General features: G+C 37.0%; 1 protein-coding gene across 1 annotated transcript in view; it reads right to left on the reverse strand.

Annotated features, from left to right (window-relative positions):
• CTNNA2 (catenin alpha 2) overlaps positions 1-18,517 on the reverse strand; it is a 1,202,879-nt gene that overhangs the window by 38,653 nt on the left and 1,145,709 nt on the right. The window contains exons 16-17 of the mRNA XM_060168603.1: positions 16,031-16,136; positions 4,492-4,626 (exon numbers count right to left, since the gene is read on the reverse strand). Of these exons, the coding sequence (XP_060024586.1) occupies positions 4,492-4,626; positions 16,031-16,136 (241 nt within the window). The remainder of the gene's footprint in view (positions 1-4,491; positions 4,627-16,030; positions 16,137-18,517) is intronic.

Genomic DNA, 18,517 nt, shown 5'->3' on the forward strand with positions numbered 1-18,517 from the left:
TGTATATATATATATAGTACATATATATAGTACAAATATATATGTATATATATGTATATATATGTATATATATACATACATATATATACATATATATATACATATATATATATGTATATATAGCTTGGTACAAATAAACACCATATTTGCCCCCAAACTGTATTGTATTGAATCAGATATGTCACATTTGTCAACCATTTGTTCAGTTATTGATTACTGCTTATTTAGGGAACAAGAAATTTAAGTGTCAAATCACATGTATTTGTTGTGTGCATACATGTATGCATATACATATAGCATATATGTATCTTCGATCATATGCCAGTGTCAGGTAGGATTGATTTGACTGTTCTCAGTTTCCAGCATTTTTATGAATATTTTTCATTTATCATCATGAATATTCATGTTAATTTTAATTTAGTCCATTTTTTTAATGATATGAAACATAAGCTATAAGAGTGACTATAATTGACCCTTATTCTACAATTTTCTCTTTACCAATTCAAATCCTACTGGTGTTGCAAATTATACTTGTTCACCTTGTCAAACCTCTCCATAACCCAATTGAGAGGAATTCAAATTTGGAAAGGAGAGATTAAAAGACAAAGAACAAAAGTGCACATTAGGGCAAATTACTCAGTCCCTCAGGGATAGGTCAGGGTTCCATTCAATCAGCCTGAGAACGAAGGGAACTAACATTCCTCACCTCTAAACTCTGTTCCTATATTTTGTTTGCGTGAAAAAAGGCATTTATATGCAATAAAATCTATTAACTTGTAACACTTTCATGGGGAGTCAGCTATAAGTTATATCAGCATCCCTCCATCTCTGACCTGAACATCAAATCCCTGTCCAGAGCAGGGTTATTGCTCCTGTGCTCTGGCTTCGTTGTTATAATGGGGCTCCTGTTTTATTTGAACCTTAAAAAAATAATGTACGTGGAATATTTCCATTTTATCAGAATGCTTGATATTCAGCATTCTATGTTCTAAAACCCTGTTTTTGTGTTTCCAATCTCATTCAGAATAATGTGCAAAGTATAAATCTTTGGGTAGCTAAAGATAATCAAAGGTTATAAAATGGTTTTCATTTCTCCAGTTCCATGTGTATATCTCCATTTTTAAATTTAAAAGAACCTATCAACTCCTCTGAAACCTAGTGAATAAAAACTAATTAAAACACAATAATCAAATATACAGGTAATTTCCATAGCATGACATTGGAACTTATTTGTATTCAATATATATCTCCATACTGAAAAAAGTGTGGCTCAACTTTCTCTCATGATGAATATAACGCTGTCACCTTTAATGGATATTACTTGCACTAAACTAATTTATAATATGCTATGGTTAAGTTTCTCTTTCCTTTGTTTTATCTTTTTCCTTCTTTCATGCTTTTTCCTTCCTATCTTCCATCCTTTCCTCTTTTTCTTCTTTTCTTCCTTTAATGGTCCTTTTTCCAAAAAGCATGTAAACCGGCTTAAGAGATTAAACTACCAAACACTAAACTAAAAAGCAAATAAAGCCAGTATATAAACTATCAGGCTGTTTAATTGTCTGGGCTTTAGTTTCTTCCACATTCTCTCTAACATTTTTATTACTCTCTTAGTTTTTTTTTTGTTGTTTTGTTTTTTGGTTTTTTTTAAAATCCCCTTTCCCATTACCTGCTTAGCAACCAGGTTGAGCTGAATTGGCTCACAAATATGCATCTTATACTTTGAGATTTAATAAGAATGGCACCTTTCTGCTGTTGAGAAAAGTTAAAGCCAATGACTTTAGAAAATTGATTGCCAGCCAGAAAACTAATGGTGCTTCTTAGACAGCAGTTGTGTGAATGAGCATATGTAGGCATATTTTTTTAATTTGCTTTATTTCTCTAGTTCCCATGACTCGTGAAGAGCTTTGGCATCCACTGTCCCCCTGACCTGTTGAAATTTCCTGAGCTACCTCTCAAGCCAAATGCAAATATAACAGAAGAAGCCTTTCTCAGTTTGAACACACAGACTCACATAAAACATATACATGCTGACATGGTATATGTGCATTTTGTTTAACATAAGTTCATCATGCCAGCATGAGACTATAAAAACATGGTGCTCAGTTTTGAAATCCAAATCATTTTCCTTAGCAAAATGGAAACAATCTACCCAAATCTCTGCTGTTTTAGTAGAAGCTTTGACTTCTTACAAATATACCTTCCTGGAGGCTTTTGCGTATTTCAGGGAAGAAGCCACAGCTTTGAATCCCATGTATATAACGACACAGGGAAAAAGGGAGGAAGATTCAAGTATTTCTCTTTTTTTATTGCATTTTATACTACAGGAGCTTCTCCTTTAAAAATATAGCAACTTTGTCATGCCAGACAACAAAATAAATGGGGCTCAAAGCATGGGTGCACTTTCTTGGCAAAATCATTGAAAAGTTTGTGTGTATGGGGTCTCACATTCTTGACTCTTTCAGAACTTTGAAGGCAGTCATTTGTGGCTATTTTGCAAAATAAACATATTGATTTTTTTCTCCATTGGCCATCAGTGAAGGAGGATGAAGAATAAGATGGAGGCAGAAGTGGCAAAGACAGCAGACTACACAGGCAGGTATGGCACCAAATAACAATCAAGCTTGGAAAAAAAATCATGAAGAGACCAAGAGCAGACCCATAACTGAGCAACATAAGCAAACCTTTATAATGCGTTTCACTCAGAATTATTATAAAGTTGTATAACATTCCTCTAAAAGAAGCCTTCTCCCATGCAAGGATTTATGAACATTGCCAATAAGACTCAAAGAAGGAAACAGGCTTCTTGATGGTGTTCTCAATCTCAAACACCTCTGCAAACGCCAACAATGCAAGTGATAAAAGCCAGTGATGGTTTGGACTACATCTAAATGAGGAAAACACAATGGAAATGAAGCTCTGGAGGCAGTGATGAACAATGGGTACTGAGAGGATGATGGAGAGTAACTCTGCCAGTAAAACTCGCTTAGATGAGGTTGTGGAGTCTGAGATCCACAAAGATGCTCTGTGCATCCATATAAATAATAAGATTTGGAAAGTAACAAATGAAAGCACACAAGGCAAGCTAAACAAAAAGCACTCGGTTCCACAGGTGCTATATACAGATGGACATGAAAGCTGAATGGTATGGGAAACTATACCATTGAGGCTGAAGATAAGAAAGGAAGCAAGGGAGATGCAATGTTTTGATCACTTCTTGGCAGAGAGAATCTTGGTTATTACCAACTTGGCAGAAAGGACACACTGCAAGACAGATTGCTCTTGGTTGTTGAAGAATGTTGAAGCAGGATCATTTTGGAAATGCAAAGAGGTGACTATGCTTTGGGAAGAGGCACAAAACAGCAATTTACTGGGCTCTAGGTGAGACTGCATGGAACAGGCTTTCCAAATGGCATCTCCATGCAAACCAGATCAGCTCTTTTCCCAGCTATGTTTTCTGCAAGCCAAACAATATAGGAACTGAAATCTTTGGGTTCAAGAATGATTTTTCCACATATTTTTTTTTATCAAATGGTCAACCTGCTGAATTTCTGAAAATGGCTTGAGGAAGAACTGAGCTTCATGACCAATCTGATTTTCACAAGGCATTCACCATATTGATAATGCTCTGTTCCTGGTAATGCCACACTTAAAATGGCAGCATCATGGTTGACTGGGAAAAGAACTAAAGGTAGCAGAGCCACACTTTGGAATTTGCAAATAGTTTATAATAGATGGCACCTTGTGTTGAAAGAAAGGGACTGAGGGAGGAAAAGAAGCCAAGGTGAAGAACCTCAACACATACATTGGAAATCTTGCCAAGAAATCATGATTCTTCTACCATTGAACTTCTTGTTTCTTTGCATTTGATTAAAATGGACCAGATACTTATATTTTCATGAGAAGGGAAACGCTGAAGTGATTGAACAAAGGATATATAATTGTTAGTGTTTGACAACCATGTTAGTTTTTGGCAACAGCACATCAACCTGTGTTAAATTCAAACATTTTCTGGCTTTTAAGGGTTACTGATAACCTAGTATGCATTGGAACCTGATGAATGAATTCCTATTGTTTTCATCATCTCTAACATGTGAACACAATCCACACATAGAGAGGCTTGCTCCTGAACAGAGAATGAAAATTGCTAGGACTAACAGAGGGAAGTAGACTTACAATGAGTAAATATACAAAAGCCCCAAATAATTATAATAGTCACAGCTTGGCAATGAGTTTCCAGACTATGAAATTAGTTTTCTTGTGAAGAATGGAGATTTTACAAGGCTAGTATAAACATGGGGTAATTGGAAAATCAAACTGTTCTTTGTGAGTTATTGTAAGGTCTGGAATAATGGTGATAACATTTATTATTTTAAAAAAACCTCCCTATGAATCACTGTAGTTTGGGGGTTTTAGCAGTACTGTTGCCAAGAATGCTTGCCTTGGAAGTACAACAGTGGGAACTTGAATTGTGAAGCCCAGGTCCCAGCTTACCCCTGACACAATGAGCTCTCCTCCCAGATTCTGTACTTCGGCTTTCACCTTGCTGCAGATATTAAGTTGATGGCAATACAAGGCAATTCGTTGAAGGTAGGCTAATAAATCCTGCTTACATGCTGAATCAGGACACTATAAAACATTAAAAAAAAAGGTCATCTCAATTAGTAAGTACTCTTCAGTTTCTAATACTTGCTATATAAAAGCTGTGAGAAGAAAAGGTTTCACTGTCATATACCTTAATTACAACCATTCAACTTAACTTCTTTATAGTGCATTTTAGGAAGGCCACAGGCAATAGGTTAGAATGGTTAGCTCTACTTTGATAAATTCTATACAAAAAATATTGATGATCTCCCAGAAAGTCTTACTGGGACTTCTGGATACATTTATGAGTATTTTACCAATTATCTTCTAAACTGCTAAGAAAACAATATCTATAGGTTTTTCCCGAGTGGCCCATTCAACGTTCACTACATGCAAAGTTATTTTAACACAGAGAACAAAGCAACAGATGCTAGAAGGAAATCATCCTGTGTGGCAGTCTCTCTGCCATAGTACAAGATAGAGTTTTAATTCAGTTAGTTGGGGGAAAATGCACTTGTTTCTTTTGGCTTTCTAAGACATGTATCATTCACTAAAGGAACTCTATTATACTTCTTGGAATTCCATATTTATCCAAATTTTAGCAACATGATAAACTTCCTTTAAATAAGAGACTCTGAGAAGGATCAAGACCACTGTAAAAGAAAAAGATTTGAGTGAAATGAATTTGAAGCCAATTGAAATAAGCTCATAAGTGTAACAATAAGACCCTTCAAAGGATGCACCAAAGATTTTGAATTCTCAAAAAAATTCTGGTGACCATAGATTTTTAATTCTCTTTGTAACTTAAGTGGGTAGATATCCATCAAATACACACTGAGCAGAGCTGAACACGTCCACAGACATTTACATGATTCCCTAGAGAATTTCTGAAGCTTCAATGCCAATGGCTATCCAGTAATTGAAATATATTTCTATCGCTATCCAAAGTTCAGCTCAAAATTCTCCAGGACAGTCTATTGTTCCGACTCAATCTGGCACTTGCAAAGGACATATAATCACCAGATCCTTGATGAAACATTGTAAGAAATGAGTACCTACAGCCCAAACCAAAGTATGTTATTTAGAATAAGAGTATGAGACAAAGACTCCAGCTAAGTTTCCTTCAAGTTCAAGAAAGGGAATTCTTTCATTAATACTGTGAAGCCAGTCATTTGACATAGCAATTTATCTAATAAATGACAAAGGGGTCTTTTGTATGCATAACACTTACCATTGTGGTATTTTTTTCACTAACTGCATTTATCAAGAAAGAATCCCACAGAGACTGTTTTTAGCTTCCTACAAGTACTTAATACTGTAATATTTATCCTACTCCAGAGACTCATATACTGAAAAGAAATAACTTTAAAATGATATCTCCCTAGAGGGCTGACAAGGCTTTTGATACAAATACCTTGTAGTAAATTAAAATGGAAGTTCTATCTCAATAGAACAGTAATTAAAAATGCAACAGTCCGTAAAAAGTTTATATTGTGTGCATATCTCAAATCTTCATAAAAATATTTTCCGGCAAGATAAAGGCAAGCAATAGACATTTTGAAAATGCTCATTCTATTCTATTATTTAAACTAAAGTATTTAAAACACACATAAAGGCATGATGGGCCAAGAAAAATAACTCTTATACCATGGAAATAGTAGAAATGGGTGCAAAATTTGAGAAAGAAATGCCCCATTCAGATGAAGCATTAGCAAAAATTGCAAGTTGCTCCACAATTGATGATAAGAAGAATACCACAAAGAGAGTGTTACGTTTAACTTCATCTCTTTTTTGTTGTTGTTGTTACATCATAATTAAATAGCATTTTAATATTTTGTCACACTCTCAAAATACATCTTGAATCCTGGGATATTTGTGTGTGTACATGTGTGGTGTGTTTTCCAGATACCAAAACTGTTTGGGGCTATGCTTCATGTTGCATGATTGTTGGAAATAAGTATCCAAAATTACAAAATCAAAAATAAGAATCACAATAAAAAATATTGACCTCAAGGAGCCTAAACATATTGAGAAATAGTTTCAGCCGTGAGATTCAGAGTATAATGGAAAGGCCATCCAAACTCCATCCACTCTGACTCCTAAGAAGGAGTCTGTCCAAACACAACCTGGTTTCAGAACCACCCACCAATCTCTGGTCATTCCACTCATTCCAACATTTTGCAAACAATTCCCTGAACATTTGCAGAAAAAATGCAGCATTCTTTCCTGGCTGGTGCATTTCTGTATGTTTGCATGTACGCATGAATATTTTCAAGTAAGTTCGTTGTCTCTCCTCTCTTTTATTTTTTAAAATTAATATTATTATTTATTTATTTATCTTTATTTTGGTTGTGCTGGGTCTTAGTTGCCACACACATGCTCCTTAGTTGAGGCCAGCAGCTCCTTAGTTGTGGCATTTGAACTCTTAGTTGTGGCATGCATGTGGGATCTAGTTCCCTGATCAGGGATCAAACCCATGTCCGCTGCAGTGGAAAGCAGATTCTTAACCACTGCACCACCAGGGTAGTCCCTACCCTCTTTTTTTTTTTTTTTGCAGTACGTGGGCCTCTTACTGTTGTGGCCTTTCCCGTTGTGGAGCACAGGCTCCAGACACGCAGGCTCAGTGGCCATGGCTCATGGGCCCAGCCACTCTGCAGCATGTGGGATCTTCCCAGACTGGGGCACGAACCCATGTCCCCTGCATCGGCAGGCGGACTCTAAACCAATGCACCACCAGGCAAACCCCCTCCCCTCTCTTTTACATGAACTTCCTAGGTTACATATGGAGCTCAACCTATGCTGCAAACTGTAGGAAGCTTGGCAGTTGGCATTGTCCTGAAATTAGCAATTTAATAATGTTACAAATTTCAATTCCTACAAATTTCAGGAAATTCTCAAATTATGATAATATTTAAATGAATTAACTATACTATTGAGTATTCCTCAAAAATGCAAAAGAAAGCAAAAAACATTCCCTCAGATTAGCCATCATATGTATAAAAAAAGTTAAATTGAGACAATCTGTAGGCTTAATTTAAATGTAATACTAATAGTTTAATCATGTGTTTTTCTTTTCAGACTTTGGAAGATGAGTAAATCTAGTATTGACTTGAAGGATTCTAAAATTGAGGATGCTGAAGACAACAAGGATTTAGAGAAACAGTTATATTAAGGAATGAGGGAGAACAATTAGAGTAAGCAACTCAAAAATAACAGGAGGGCCAGGAGGGGAAGATGGCAGAAGAGTAAGATGCGGAGATCACCTTCCTCCCCACAGATACACCAGAAATACATCTACGTGTGGAACAACTCCTACAGAACACCTACTGAATGCTGGCAGAAGACAGGCCTCCCAAAAGGCAAGAAACTCCCCACGTACCTGGGTAGGGCAAAAGAAAAGAGAAAAAACAGAGACAAAGAATGGGGACGGGACCTGCACCAGTGGGAGGGAGCTGTGAAGGAGGAAAGGTTTCCACACACTAGGAAGCCACTTCGCGGGTGGAGACTGCGGGTGGCGGAGGAGGAAACCTTCGAAGCCGCGGAGGAGAGCACAGCAATAGGGGTGTGGAGGGCAAAGCAGAGAGATTCCCGCCCAGAGGATCGGTGCCGACCAGCACTCACCAGCCCAAGAGGCTTGTCTGCTCACCCTCCGGGCAGTCAGTGCTGGGAGCTGAGGCTCGGGCTTCGGTCGGAGCGCAGGGAGAGGACTGGGGTTGGCTGCGTGAACACAGCCTGCAGGGATTAGTGCACCACGGCTAGCCAGGAGGGAGTCCGGGGAAAAGTCTGCACCTGCCGAAGAGGCAAGAGACTTTTTCTTCCCTCTTTGTTTCCTGGTGCGTGAGGAGAGATGATTAAGAGCACTGCTTAAAGGAGCTCCAGAGATGGGCGCGAGCAGCAGCTAAAAGCATGGACCACAGAAACGGGCATAAGATGCTAAGGCTGCTGCTGCCACCACCAAGAAGCCTGTGTGTGAGCACAGGTCACTATCCACACCCCCCTTCCGGAGAGCCTGTGCAGCCCACCACTGCCAGGGTCCCAGGATCCAGGGACAACTTCCCCGGGAGAACGCACAGCACGCCTCAGGCTGGTGCAATGTCAGGCAGGTCTCTGCCGCCGCAGGCTCGCCCCGCACTCCATGCCCCCCCTCCCCCCAGCCTGAGTGAGCCAGAGTCCCCGAAGGAGCTGCTCCTTTAACCCCGTCCTGTCTGAGCGAAGAACAGACGCCCACCAGCGACCTACACGCAGAGGTGGGGCCAAATCCAAAGCTGAGCCCCTGGGAGCTGTGAGAACAAAGAAGAGAAAGGGAAATCTCTCTCAGCAGGCTCAGAAGCAGCAGATTAAAGCTCCACAATCAACGTGATGTACCCTGCATCTGTGGAATACATGAATAGACAACGAATCATCCCAAATTGAGGAGGTGGACTTTGAGAGCAAGATTTATTATTTTTTCCCCTTTTCCTCTTTTTGTGAGTGTGTATGTGTTTGCTTCTGTGTGAGACTTTGTCTGTATAGCTTTGCTTCCACCATTTGTCCTAGGGTTCTATCTGTCCGTTTTTTTTTTTTTCTTTTTTAAAAAAATTTCTTTCTTAATAATTATTTTTTATATAACTTTATTTTTTTACCCTACTTTATTTTATTTTGTTTTATCTTCTTTCTTTCTTTCTTTCTTTCTTTCTTTCTTTCTTTCTTTCTTTCTTTCTTTCTTTCTTTCTTTCCTTCTTTCTTTCCTTCCTTCCTTCCTTCCCTCCTTCCTTCCTCCCTCCCTCCCTCCCTCCCTTCTTTCCTTCCTTCCTTCCTTCCTTCTTTCTTTCTTTCTTTCTTTCTTTCTTTCTTTCTTTCTTTCTTTCTTTCTTTCTTTCCCTTTTATTCTATGCCGTGTGGATGAAAGGCTCTTGGTGCTCCAGCAAGGAGTCAGTGCTGTGCCTCTGAGGTGGCAGAGCCAACTTCAGGACACTGGTCCACAAGAGACCTCCCAGCTATACATAATATCAAACGGTGAAAATCTCCCAGATATCTACATCTCAACAACAGCACCCAGCTTCACTCAGTGAACATCAAGCTACAGTGCTGGACACTCTATGCCAAACAACTAGCAAGACAGGAACACAACCCCACCCATTAGCAGAGAGGCTGCCTAAAATCATAATAAGTCCACAGACACCCCAAAACACACCACCAGACATGGACCTGCCCACCAGAAAGAGAAGATTCAGCCTCATCCACCAGAACACAGGCACTAGTGCCCTCCACCAGGAAGGCTACACAACCCACTGAACCAACTTTAGCCACTGGGAACAGACACCAAAAATAACGGGAACTACCAACCTGCAGCCTGCAAAAAGGAGACCCCAAACAAAGTAAGATAAGCAAAATGAGAAGACAGAAAAACACACAGCAGATGAAGGAGCAAGATAAAAACCCACCAGACCTAACAAATGAAGAGGAAATAGAAGGTCTATCTGAAAAAGAATTCAGAATAATGATAGTAAAGATGATCCAAAATCTTGAAAATAGAATAGACAAAATGCAAGAAACATTTAACAAGTACCTAGAACAACTAAAGATGAAACAAACAACGATGAACAACACAATAAATGAAATTAAAAACTCTAGATGGGATCAATAGCAGAATAACTGAGGCAGAAGAACAGATAAGTGACCTGGAAGATAAAATAGTGGAAATAACTACTGCAGAGCAGAATAAAGAAAAAAGAATGAAAAGAACTGAGGACACTCTCAGAGAACTATGGGACAATATTAAATGCACCAACGTTCGAATTATAGGGGTTCCAGAAGAAGAAGAGAAAAAGAAAGGGACTGAGAAAATATTTGAAGAGATTATAGTTGAAAACTTCCCTAATATGGGAAAGGAAATAGTTAATCAAGTCCAGGAAGCACAGAGAGGCACAGAGGCACAGGAAGCACAGGATTTATCCCATACAGGATAAATCCAAGGAGAAACACACCAAGACACATATTAATCAAACTGTCAAAAATGAAATACAAAGAAAATATATTAAAAGCAGCAAGGGAAAGACAACAAATAACACACAAGGTAATCCCCATAAGGTTAACAGCTGATCTTTCAGCAGAAACTCTGCAAGCCAGAAGGGACTGGCAGGACATATTTGAATTGATGAAGGAGAAAAACCTACAACCAAGATTACTCTACACATCAAAGATCTCATTCAGATTTGATGGAGAAATTAAAACCTTTACAGACAAGCAAAAGGTGAGAAAGCTCAGCACCACCAAACCAGCTTTACAACAAATGCTAAAGGAACTTCTCTAGGCAAGAAATATGAGAGAAGGAAAAGACCTACCATAACGAACCCAAAACAATTAATAAAATGGGAATAGGTACATACATATCGATAATTACTTTAAATGTAAATGGACTAAATGCTCCCACCAAAAGACACAGATTGGCTGAATGGATACAAAAACAAGACCCATATATATGCTGCCTACAAGAGACCCACTTCAGACCTAGAAACACATACAAACTGAAAGTAAGGGGATGGAAAAAGATATTCCATGAAAATGGAAGCCAAAAGAAAGATGGAGTAGCAATTCTCATATAAGACAAAATAGACTTTAAATTAAAGACTATTAGAAGGAACAAAGAAGGACACTACATAATGATCAAGGGATCAATCCAAGAAGAAGATATAAAAATTGTAAATATTTATGCACCCAACATAGAAGCACCTCAATACATAAGGCAAATACTAACATCCATAAAAGGGGAAATCGACAGTAACATATTCATAGTAGGGGACTTTAACACCCCACTTTCACCAATGGAAAGATCATCCAAAATGAAAATAAATAAGGAAACACAACCTTAAACAAGATGAACTTAATTGATATTTATAGGACATTCCACCCAAAAACAACAGAATACACATTTTTCTCAAGTGCTCATGGAACATTCTCCAGGATAGATCACATCTTGGGTCACAAATCTACCCTTGGTATATTTAAGAAAATTGAAATTGTATCAAGTATCTTTTTCCGACTACAACGCTATGAGACTAGATATCAATTACAGGAAAAGATCCGTAAAAAATACAAAACATGGAGGCTAAACAATACACTACTTAATGACGAGGTGATCACTGAAGAAATCAAAGAGGAAATCAAAAAATACGTAGAAACAAATGACAATGGAGACACAAGAACCCAAAACCTATGGGATGCAGCAAAAGCAGTTCTAAGAGGGAAGTTTATAGCAATACAATCCTACCTTAAGACACAGGAAACATCTCGAATAAACAACCTAACCTTGCACCTAAAACAATTAGAGAAAGAAGAACAAAAAAACCCCACAGTTAGCAGAAGGAAAGAAATCATAAAAATCAGACCAGAAATAAATGAAAAAGAAATGAAGGAAACAATAGCAAAGATCAATAAAACTAAAAGCTGGTTCTTTGAGAAGATAAACAAAATTGATAAACCATTAGCCAGACTCATCAAGAAAAAAAGGGAGAAGACTCAAATCAATAGAATTGAAATGAAAAAGGAGAAGTAACAACTGACACTGCAGAAATACAAAAGATCATGATTACTACAAGCAACTCTATGCCAATAAAATGGACAATCTGGAAGAAATGGACAAATTCTTAGAAATGCACAACCTGCCAAGACTGAATCAGGAAGAAATAGAAAATATGAACAGACCAATCACAAGCACTGATATTGAAACTGTGATTAAATATCTTCCAACAAACAAAAGCCCATGACCAGATGGCTTCACAGGTGAATTCTATGAAACATTTAGAGAAGAGCTAACACCTATCCTTCTCAAACTCTTCCAAAATATAGCAGAGGGAGGCATACTCCTAAACTCATTCTATAATGCCACCATCACCCTGATACCAAAACCAGACAAGGATGTCACAAAGAAAGAAAACTACAGGCCAATATCACTGATGAACATAGATGCAAAAATCCTCAACAAAATACTAGCAAACAGAATCCAACAGCACATTAATAGGATCGTACAGCATGATCAAGTGGGGTTTATTCCAGGAATGCAAGGATTCTTCAATATACGCAAATCAATCAACGTGATATACTATATTAACAAATTGAAGGAGAAAAACCATATGATCATCTCATTAGGTGCAGAGAAAGCCTTCAACACTGATTTATGATTAAAACCCTGCAGAAAGTAGGCATAGAGGGAACTTTCCTCATCATAATAAAGGCCATATATGACAAACCCACAGCCACCATCATCCTCAATGGTGAAAAACTGAAAGCATTTCCACTAAGATCAGGGACAAGACAAGGTTGCCCACTCTCACCACTCTTATTCAACATGGTTTTGGAAGTTTTAGCCTCAGCAATCAGAGAAGAAAAGGAAATAAAAGGAATCCAAATCAGGAAAGAAGAAGTAAAGCTGTCACTGTTTGCAGATGACATGATACTATACATAGAGAATCCTAAAGATGCTACCAGAAAACTACTAGAGCTAATCATTGAATTTAGTAAAGTAGCAGGATACAAAATTAATGCACAGAAATCTCTGGCATTCCTATACACTAATGATGAAAAATCTGAAAGTGAAATCAGGAGAGCACTCCCATTTACCATTGCAACAAAAAGAATAAAATATCTAGGAATAAACCTACCTAAGGAGACAAAAGACCTGTATGCAGAAAATTATAAGACACTGATGAAAGAAATTAAAGATGATACAAATAGATGGAGAGATATACCATGTTCTTGGATTGTAAGAATCAACATTGTGAAAATGACTCTACTACCCAAAGCAATCTACAGATTAAATGCAATCCCTATCAAACTACCATTGGCATTATTCACAGAACCAGAACAAAAATTTTCACAATTTGTATGGAAACATAAAATACCCCAAATAGACAAAGCAAGCTTAAGAATGTAAAATGGAGCTGGAGGAATCAGGCTCCCTCGCTTCAGACTATACTACAAAGCTACAGTAATCAAGACAGTATGGTACTGGCACAAAAACAGAAAGATAGATCAATGGAACAGGATAGAAAGGCCAGAGATAACCCCACACACATATGGTCACCTTATCTTGATAAAGGAGGCAGGAATGTACAGTGGAGAAAGGACAGCCTCTTCAATAAGTGGTGCTGGGAAAACTGGACAGGTACATGTAAAAGTATGAGATTAGATCGCTCCCTAATAACATACACAAAAATAAGCTCAAAATGGATTAAAGATCTAAATGTAAGGCCAGAAACTATCAAACTCTTAGAGGAAAACATAGGCAGAACACTCTATGACATAAATCTCAGCAAGATCCTTTTTGACCCACTTCCTAGAGAAATGGAAATAAAAACAAAAATAAACAAATGGGACCTAATGAAACTTCAAAGCTTTTGCACAGCAAAGGAAACCATAAACAAGACCAAAAGACAACCCTCAGAATGGGAGAAAATATTTGCAAATGAAACAACTGAGAAAAGATTAATCTCCAAAATTTATAAGCAGCTCATGCAGCTCAATAACAGAAAAGAACAAACAACCCAATCCAAAAATGGGCAGAAGACCTAGATATTTATCCAAAGAAGATATACAGACTGCCAAGAAACACATGAAAGAATGTTCAACATCATTAATCATTAGAGAAATGCAAATCAAAACTGCAATAAGATATCATTTCACACCAGTCAGAATGGCCATCATCAAAAAATCTAGAAACAATAAATGCTGAAGAAGGTGTGGAGAAAAGGGAACACTCTTGCACTGCTGGTGGGAATATGAATTGGTACAGCCACCATGGAGAACAGTATGGAGGTTCCTTAAAAAACTACAAGTAGAACTACCATAGGACCCAGCAATCCCACTACTGGGCATATACCCTGAGAAAACTGAAATTCAAAAAGAGTCATGTACCAAAATGTTCATTGCAGCTCTATTTACAATAGCCCAGAGATGGAAACAACCTAAGTGTCCATCAACGGATGAATGGATAAAGAAGCTGTGGCACATGTATGCAATGGAACATTACTCGGCCATAAAACCAGACAAAATTGAGCTATTTGTAATGAGGTGGATGGACTTATAGTCTGTCATACAGAGTGAAGTAAGTCAGAAAGAGAAAGACAAATACCGTATGATAACACATATATATGGAATTTAAGGGGAAAAAAATGTCATGAAGAACCTAGGGGTAAGAGAGGAATAAACACACAGACCTACTAGAGAATGGATTGAGGATATGGGGAGGGGGAAGGTAAGCTGTGACAAAGTGAGAGAGTGGCATGGACATATGTACACTACCAAACGTAAAATAGATAGCTAGTGGGATGCTGCCACATAGCACAGGGAGATCAGCTCAGTACTTTGTGACCACCTAGAGGGGTGGGATAGGGAGGGTGGGAGGGAAGGAGACACAAGAGGGAAGAGACATGGGAACATATGTATATGTATAACTGATTCACTTTGTTATAAAGCAGAAACTAACACACCATTGTAAAGCAATTATACTTCAATAAAAATGTATAAAATATATATATATATAGGAGACTAGGACCATCTCAGGGGGAGGAAACAATCCAAAATTTTTCATTGTCTCCAGAGAGCATAACTGTTTTGTAGTCTAGAAGGCAAATTTATGCTCATAATATTTTCTCCATGTAAATAGCAGTTTATATAATATTTTCTATTTCAGAATCTTAATTTATATTTTAAAACATTTTCCTTTTAAAACAGTTCAAACTGTAAGCCACTGGTTTCTTAAAGAGATGAACATCAGCTATCTGGAAAAGTATATTGCCTAAAGTACCCTTAAAAGAAATGGCCCATTATTGCAACAAGACTTATTTAGAACAGGATTTTAGAGTTCCAATTCAGCAAAATAAGATGAAAAGTGTGGAAATAAGCTCAAACACTCAACATTCAGATTGTGAACTATTATAACATGTATCTTAGTTCAGTCTAAAAGCATAAAAGATATTATTGAGAATTTCATTAATCTCTGATGCCCTTTGAGTCTGGATGAAAATAAAGCTGAAATCTGGATGTTCTTGACTATGTGGATTCATCCCATTTATCCTAGGGCATAAATTATTATGAGAGCATCATTACAGTGAGATCAATTATAACAAGAAGTAAAGTTCTTTCTTTTTCTTCCCCCTGTGCAGTGTATTTGACTTTCTGAATGAGGACAGCTAGGATCCATGATTCCTTGTGGATTATGTCTCTTAAAAAGTGGGTACTCTTCTTTCTCAAGGAATTTTGATCATTGGATTTACTAGTCCCTCCTGAACTGAACCCACCTTTGGCATCAACTCAGTCTCCACAGAGTTAGAGACCAGTTTGTAAAATGGTAGCGATTCTCTACAATTCATTCTTCGGGGGCATTTTATAGAGTGCATAAAACCCATTACAGAACGCAAGAGCTAGTTAATGACCCCACTCAGCATGTGCTTGCTCTTCTCTCTTATATTACCTGATCAGCCACAGCTCGGGCTAATTTGTCCATTCGAGAGCCTGCTTCAGCAATTTTCTTGGCGGCATTAATCACATCAGATGTATTTTTCAACGGGCCTTTGCCTCTGAAAAAACAGACACAACATAATTAGAAATCCACTTTATGACAGGAAATAGACACACCTACCATATTGTTTGTCCAGGACTCTGCTTTTGTATTTGATTTGGCTCTGACCAAGTTAGAGGAAATTTGAATGTGTTCTTGATTCACTTCAATTTCCATGTAAATAATTCAATTTGCTTGCACTCATTTTTAGGGAATATTTTTTCCCTATTTGGATGTGCATGCTCACATTTTATTCTTTACATGCATTTCTATATATTTTAAACAGTGGTCCCTTAAAAAATATGATCGCCACAAGAGCAATGGGAATTTAATATGGAAATGCTTACCATGTGTCTATGCTGTTGTATATACATTTGTCTTCATAACAACCCTAACAAGTAGGCATCATCATTCCCATTTTAGAGAAGAAAAAAATAGACTAAAGTGAATAACTCATCTAAGCTTATGCAAATCATGTGATAAATTCTAAATTTAAATCAGAGGCTAGCCAAAATAAATGCACATGCATTGTCTTTCATACCATGCTCAGCACTATTATTATGTTAATTATATTTTTAAGTCCACTTTGGCTCCTTAAGAAGCCACTGTCTCTTGTCCATAACTCGGAACTGTTTGGCCAGAATTTCAGAAATCTGCTGAGCTCTTACTCTTGCTGGTTTATATGTTTCTGGGACTGACTTACAAAGGAAGACGCACAGAACACTGTAGATGTATTTATGCTGAACCATTTTCCCAGTATTTTCACATAAGGCTTTCAATTAGGTGAACTGTTTAAAATTACTTGTCTTTTAAATATTTATTTGAAAGGAAAAGGAAATTATGCTGCATCATAAATCTTTGAACAAAATGTTGCATATGATATGATTTTTCTTCACTTGTCTTGAGAGGTAAATAAAATAATAGACTAAATACATTCATCCTTATATTTTTAGCATTGTTACTGGTCTCCTTATATGCATCTAAAAATCAATGCATTTTTTAGGCCTACAAAATTATAAACCTATAGTTAAAACATGTGGTAAAATATAGAGAAAAACCACTCAGAAGTGATTTATTTAGAATGCATAGAGACTGGGCAATGATTGCCATTGTTATATAATAACGTTTTATAAAATGGAAGACTTAAAATGACTTTAGAAAATAAATGTAAATGAGGGGCATTTTGTTTCCCTCTTAATTTTGTCTCTGGCATTTTCAGTGTTAGTAGGTAAAAGTAAAATATATTGTGTTCATGTCAGTGCTTAAACACGTACATAGGGAAATTCAAAGCAAGCTATTTCATTTTGCTGTGGTAACATTAACTCTTCCATAAAAGACACTGATTTTTTTTCAGTTGTTGTATAGATTTTTTAAATATGGACAGAGATTTTACATGTGAATTTGATATAATATGGATGAATTAAAGAATCTGGACAATTGGGCTCCCATTCTCTCACATTATTTTTTTAAATTATCTCTAAATAAACTTTTATTTTGTTTTTGGTTTATATTTTTAAAGGAAAGGTTAGATGCAGAACCTGTTAATATTTAATATTACTCTCATTATTGTTTATTTCTCTGTAACTTCCAAACCTTAGAAAATCTTTTTTGCAAACTTACTCTGACAAAATATTTGTTGTTACCTTTTGCCTTCATCTTAACCCATTCACAAAGGGCTGCACTATGCTTGATTTTTCATTACTAACAATCTTGGTGTTTGTTTGCTCCAAGAATTTCAAAGGACTTGAGGAAATGCTTTCTCATGAACCTTTCATGATAACTTTCAACAGTTGATTGACTCTGACAAAATGTGCTAAGTTAATAAAGAACATTTATAGAGACTTGAATTTGTTTGAGGCTGAGACTCCCATATTGCAGCTAAAGCATGATTAGAAGCATGTCTTTTGTGATTACACCAGAGACTACAGTACATAGACTCACTATTATATTGTATTTAAAATTTTGAGACTTTAGAGTTCACATTGCAGACTCAATTCAAATGTTTGGAGTCACAAGTTGATGACAGGGATGTATTACATGAAACTAGAGAGCAATGTAGAAATTTGGGGATCATCAAATATTTCCTCATTTTCTGATTGAGAAAGCTGAAACCCAAAGAGGAAGCGAAGTGACCTGCCCAAGATGATAATGCAGAGAGTGATAAGGAGAGAGAAAAAGGACTGCAACCTCTGTGTCCCTAATCACAATTTAGTACTCTTTTTGCTATATTCTGATGAGATAGCTAAAGTAGTAATCTCAGAGAAACAAAAATAGCCATAACTACAGATATTAATATGCAAGAAATAACAAAAACAATAATCATCTGACTCAAGAATTTAGAAAGTAGGAAGAAACTAATAAAAATCACTAACATGTGGTATCTAAAATATGACACAAATG

The sequence above is a fragment of the Lagenorhynchus albirostris genome, chromosome 13 (genome assembly GCF_949774975.1).
Source record: "Lagenorhynchus albirostris chromosome 13, mLagAlb1.1, whole genome shotgun sequence".
NCBI lineage: Eukaryota > Metazoa > Chordata > Mammalia > Artiodactyla > Delphinidae > Lagenorhynchus > Lagenorhynchus albirostris.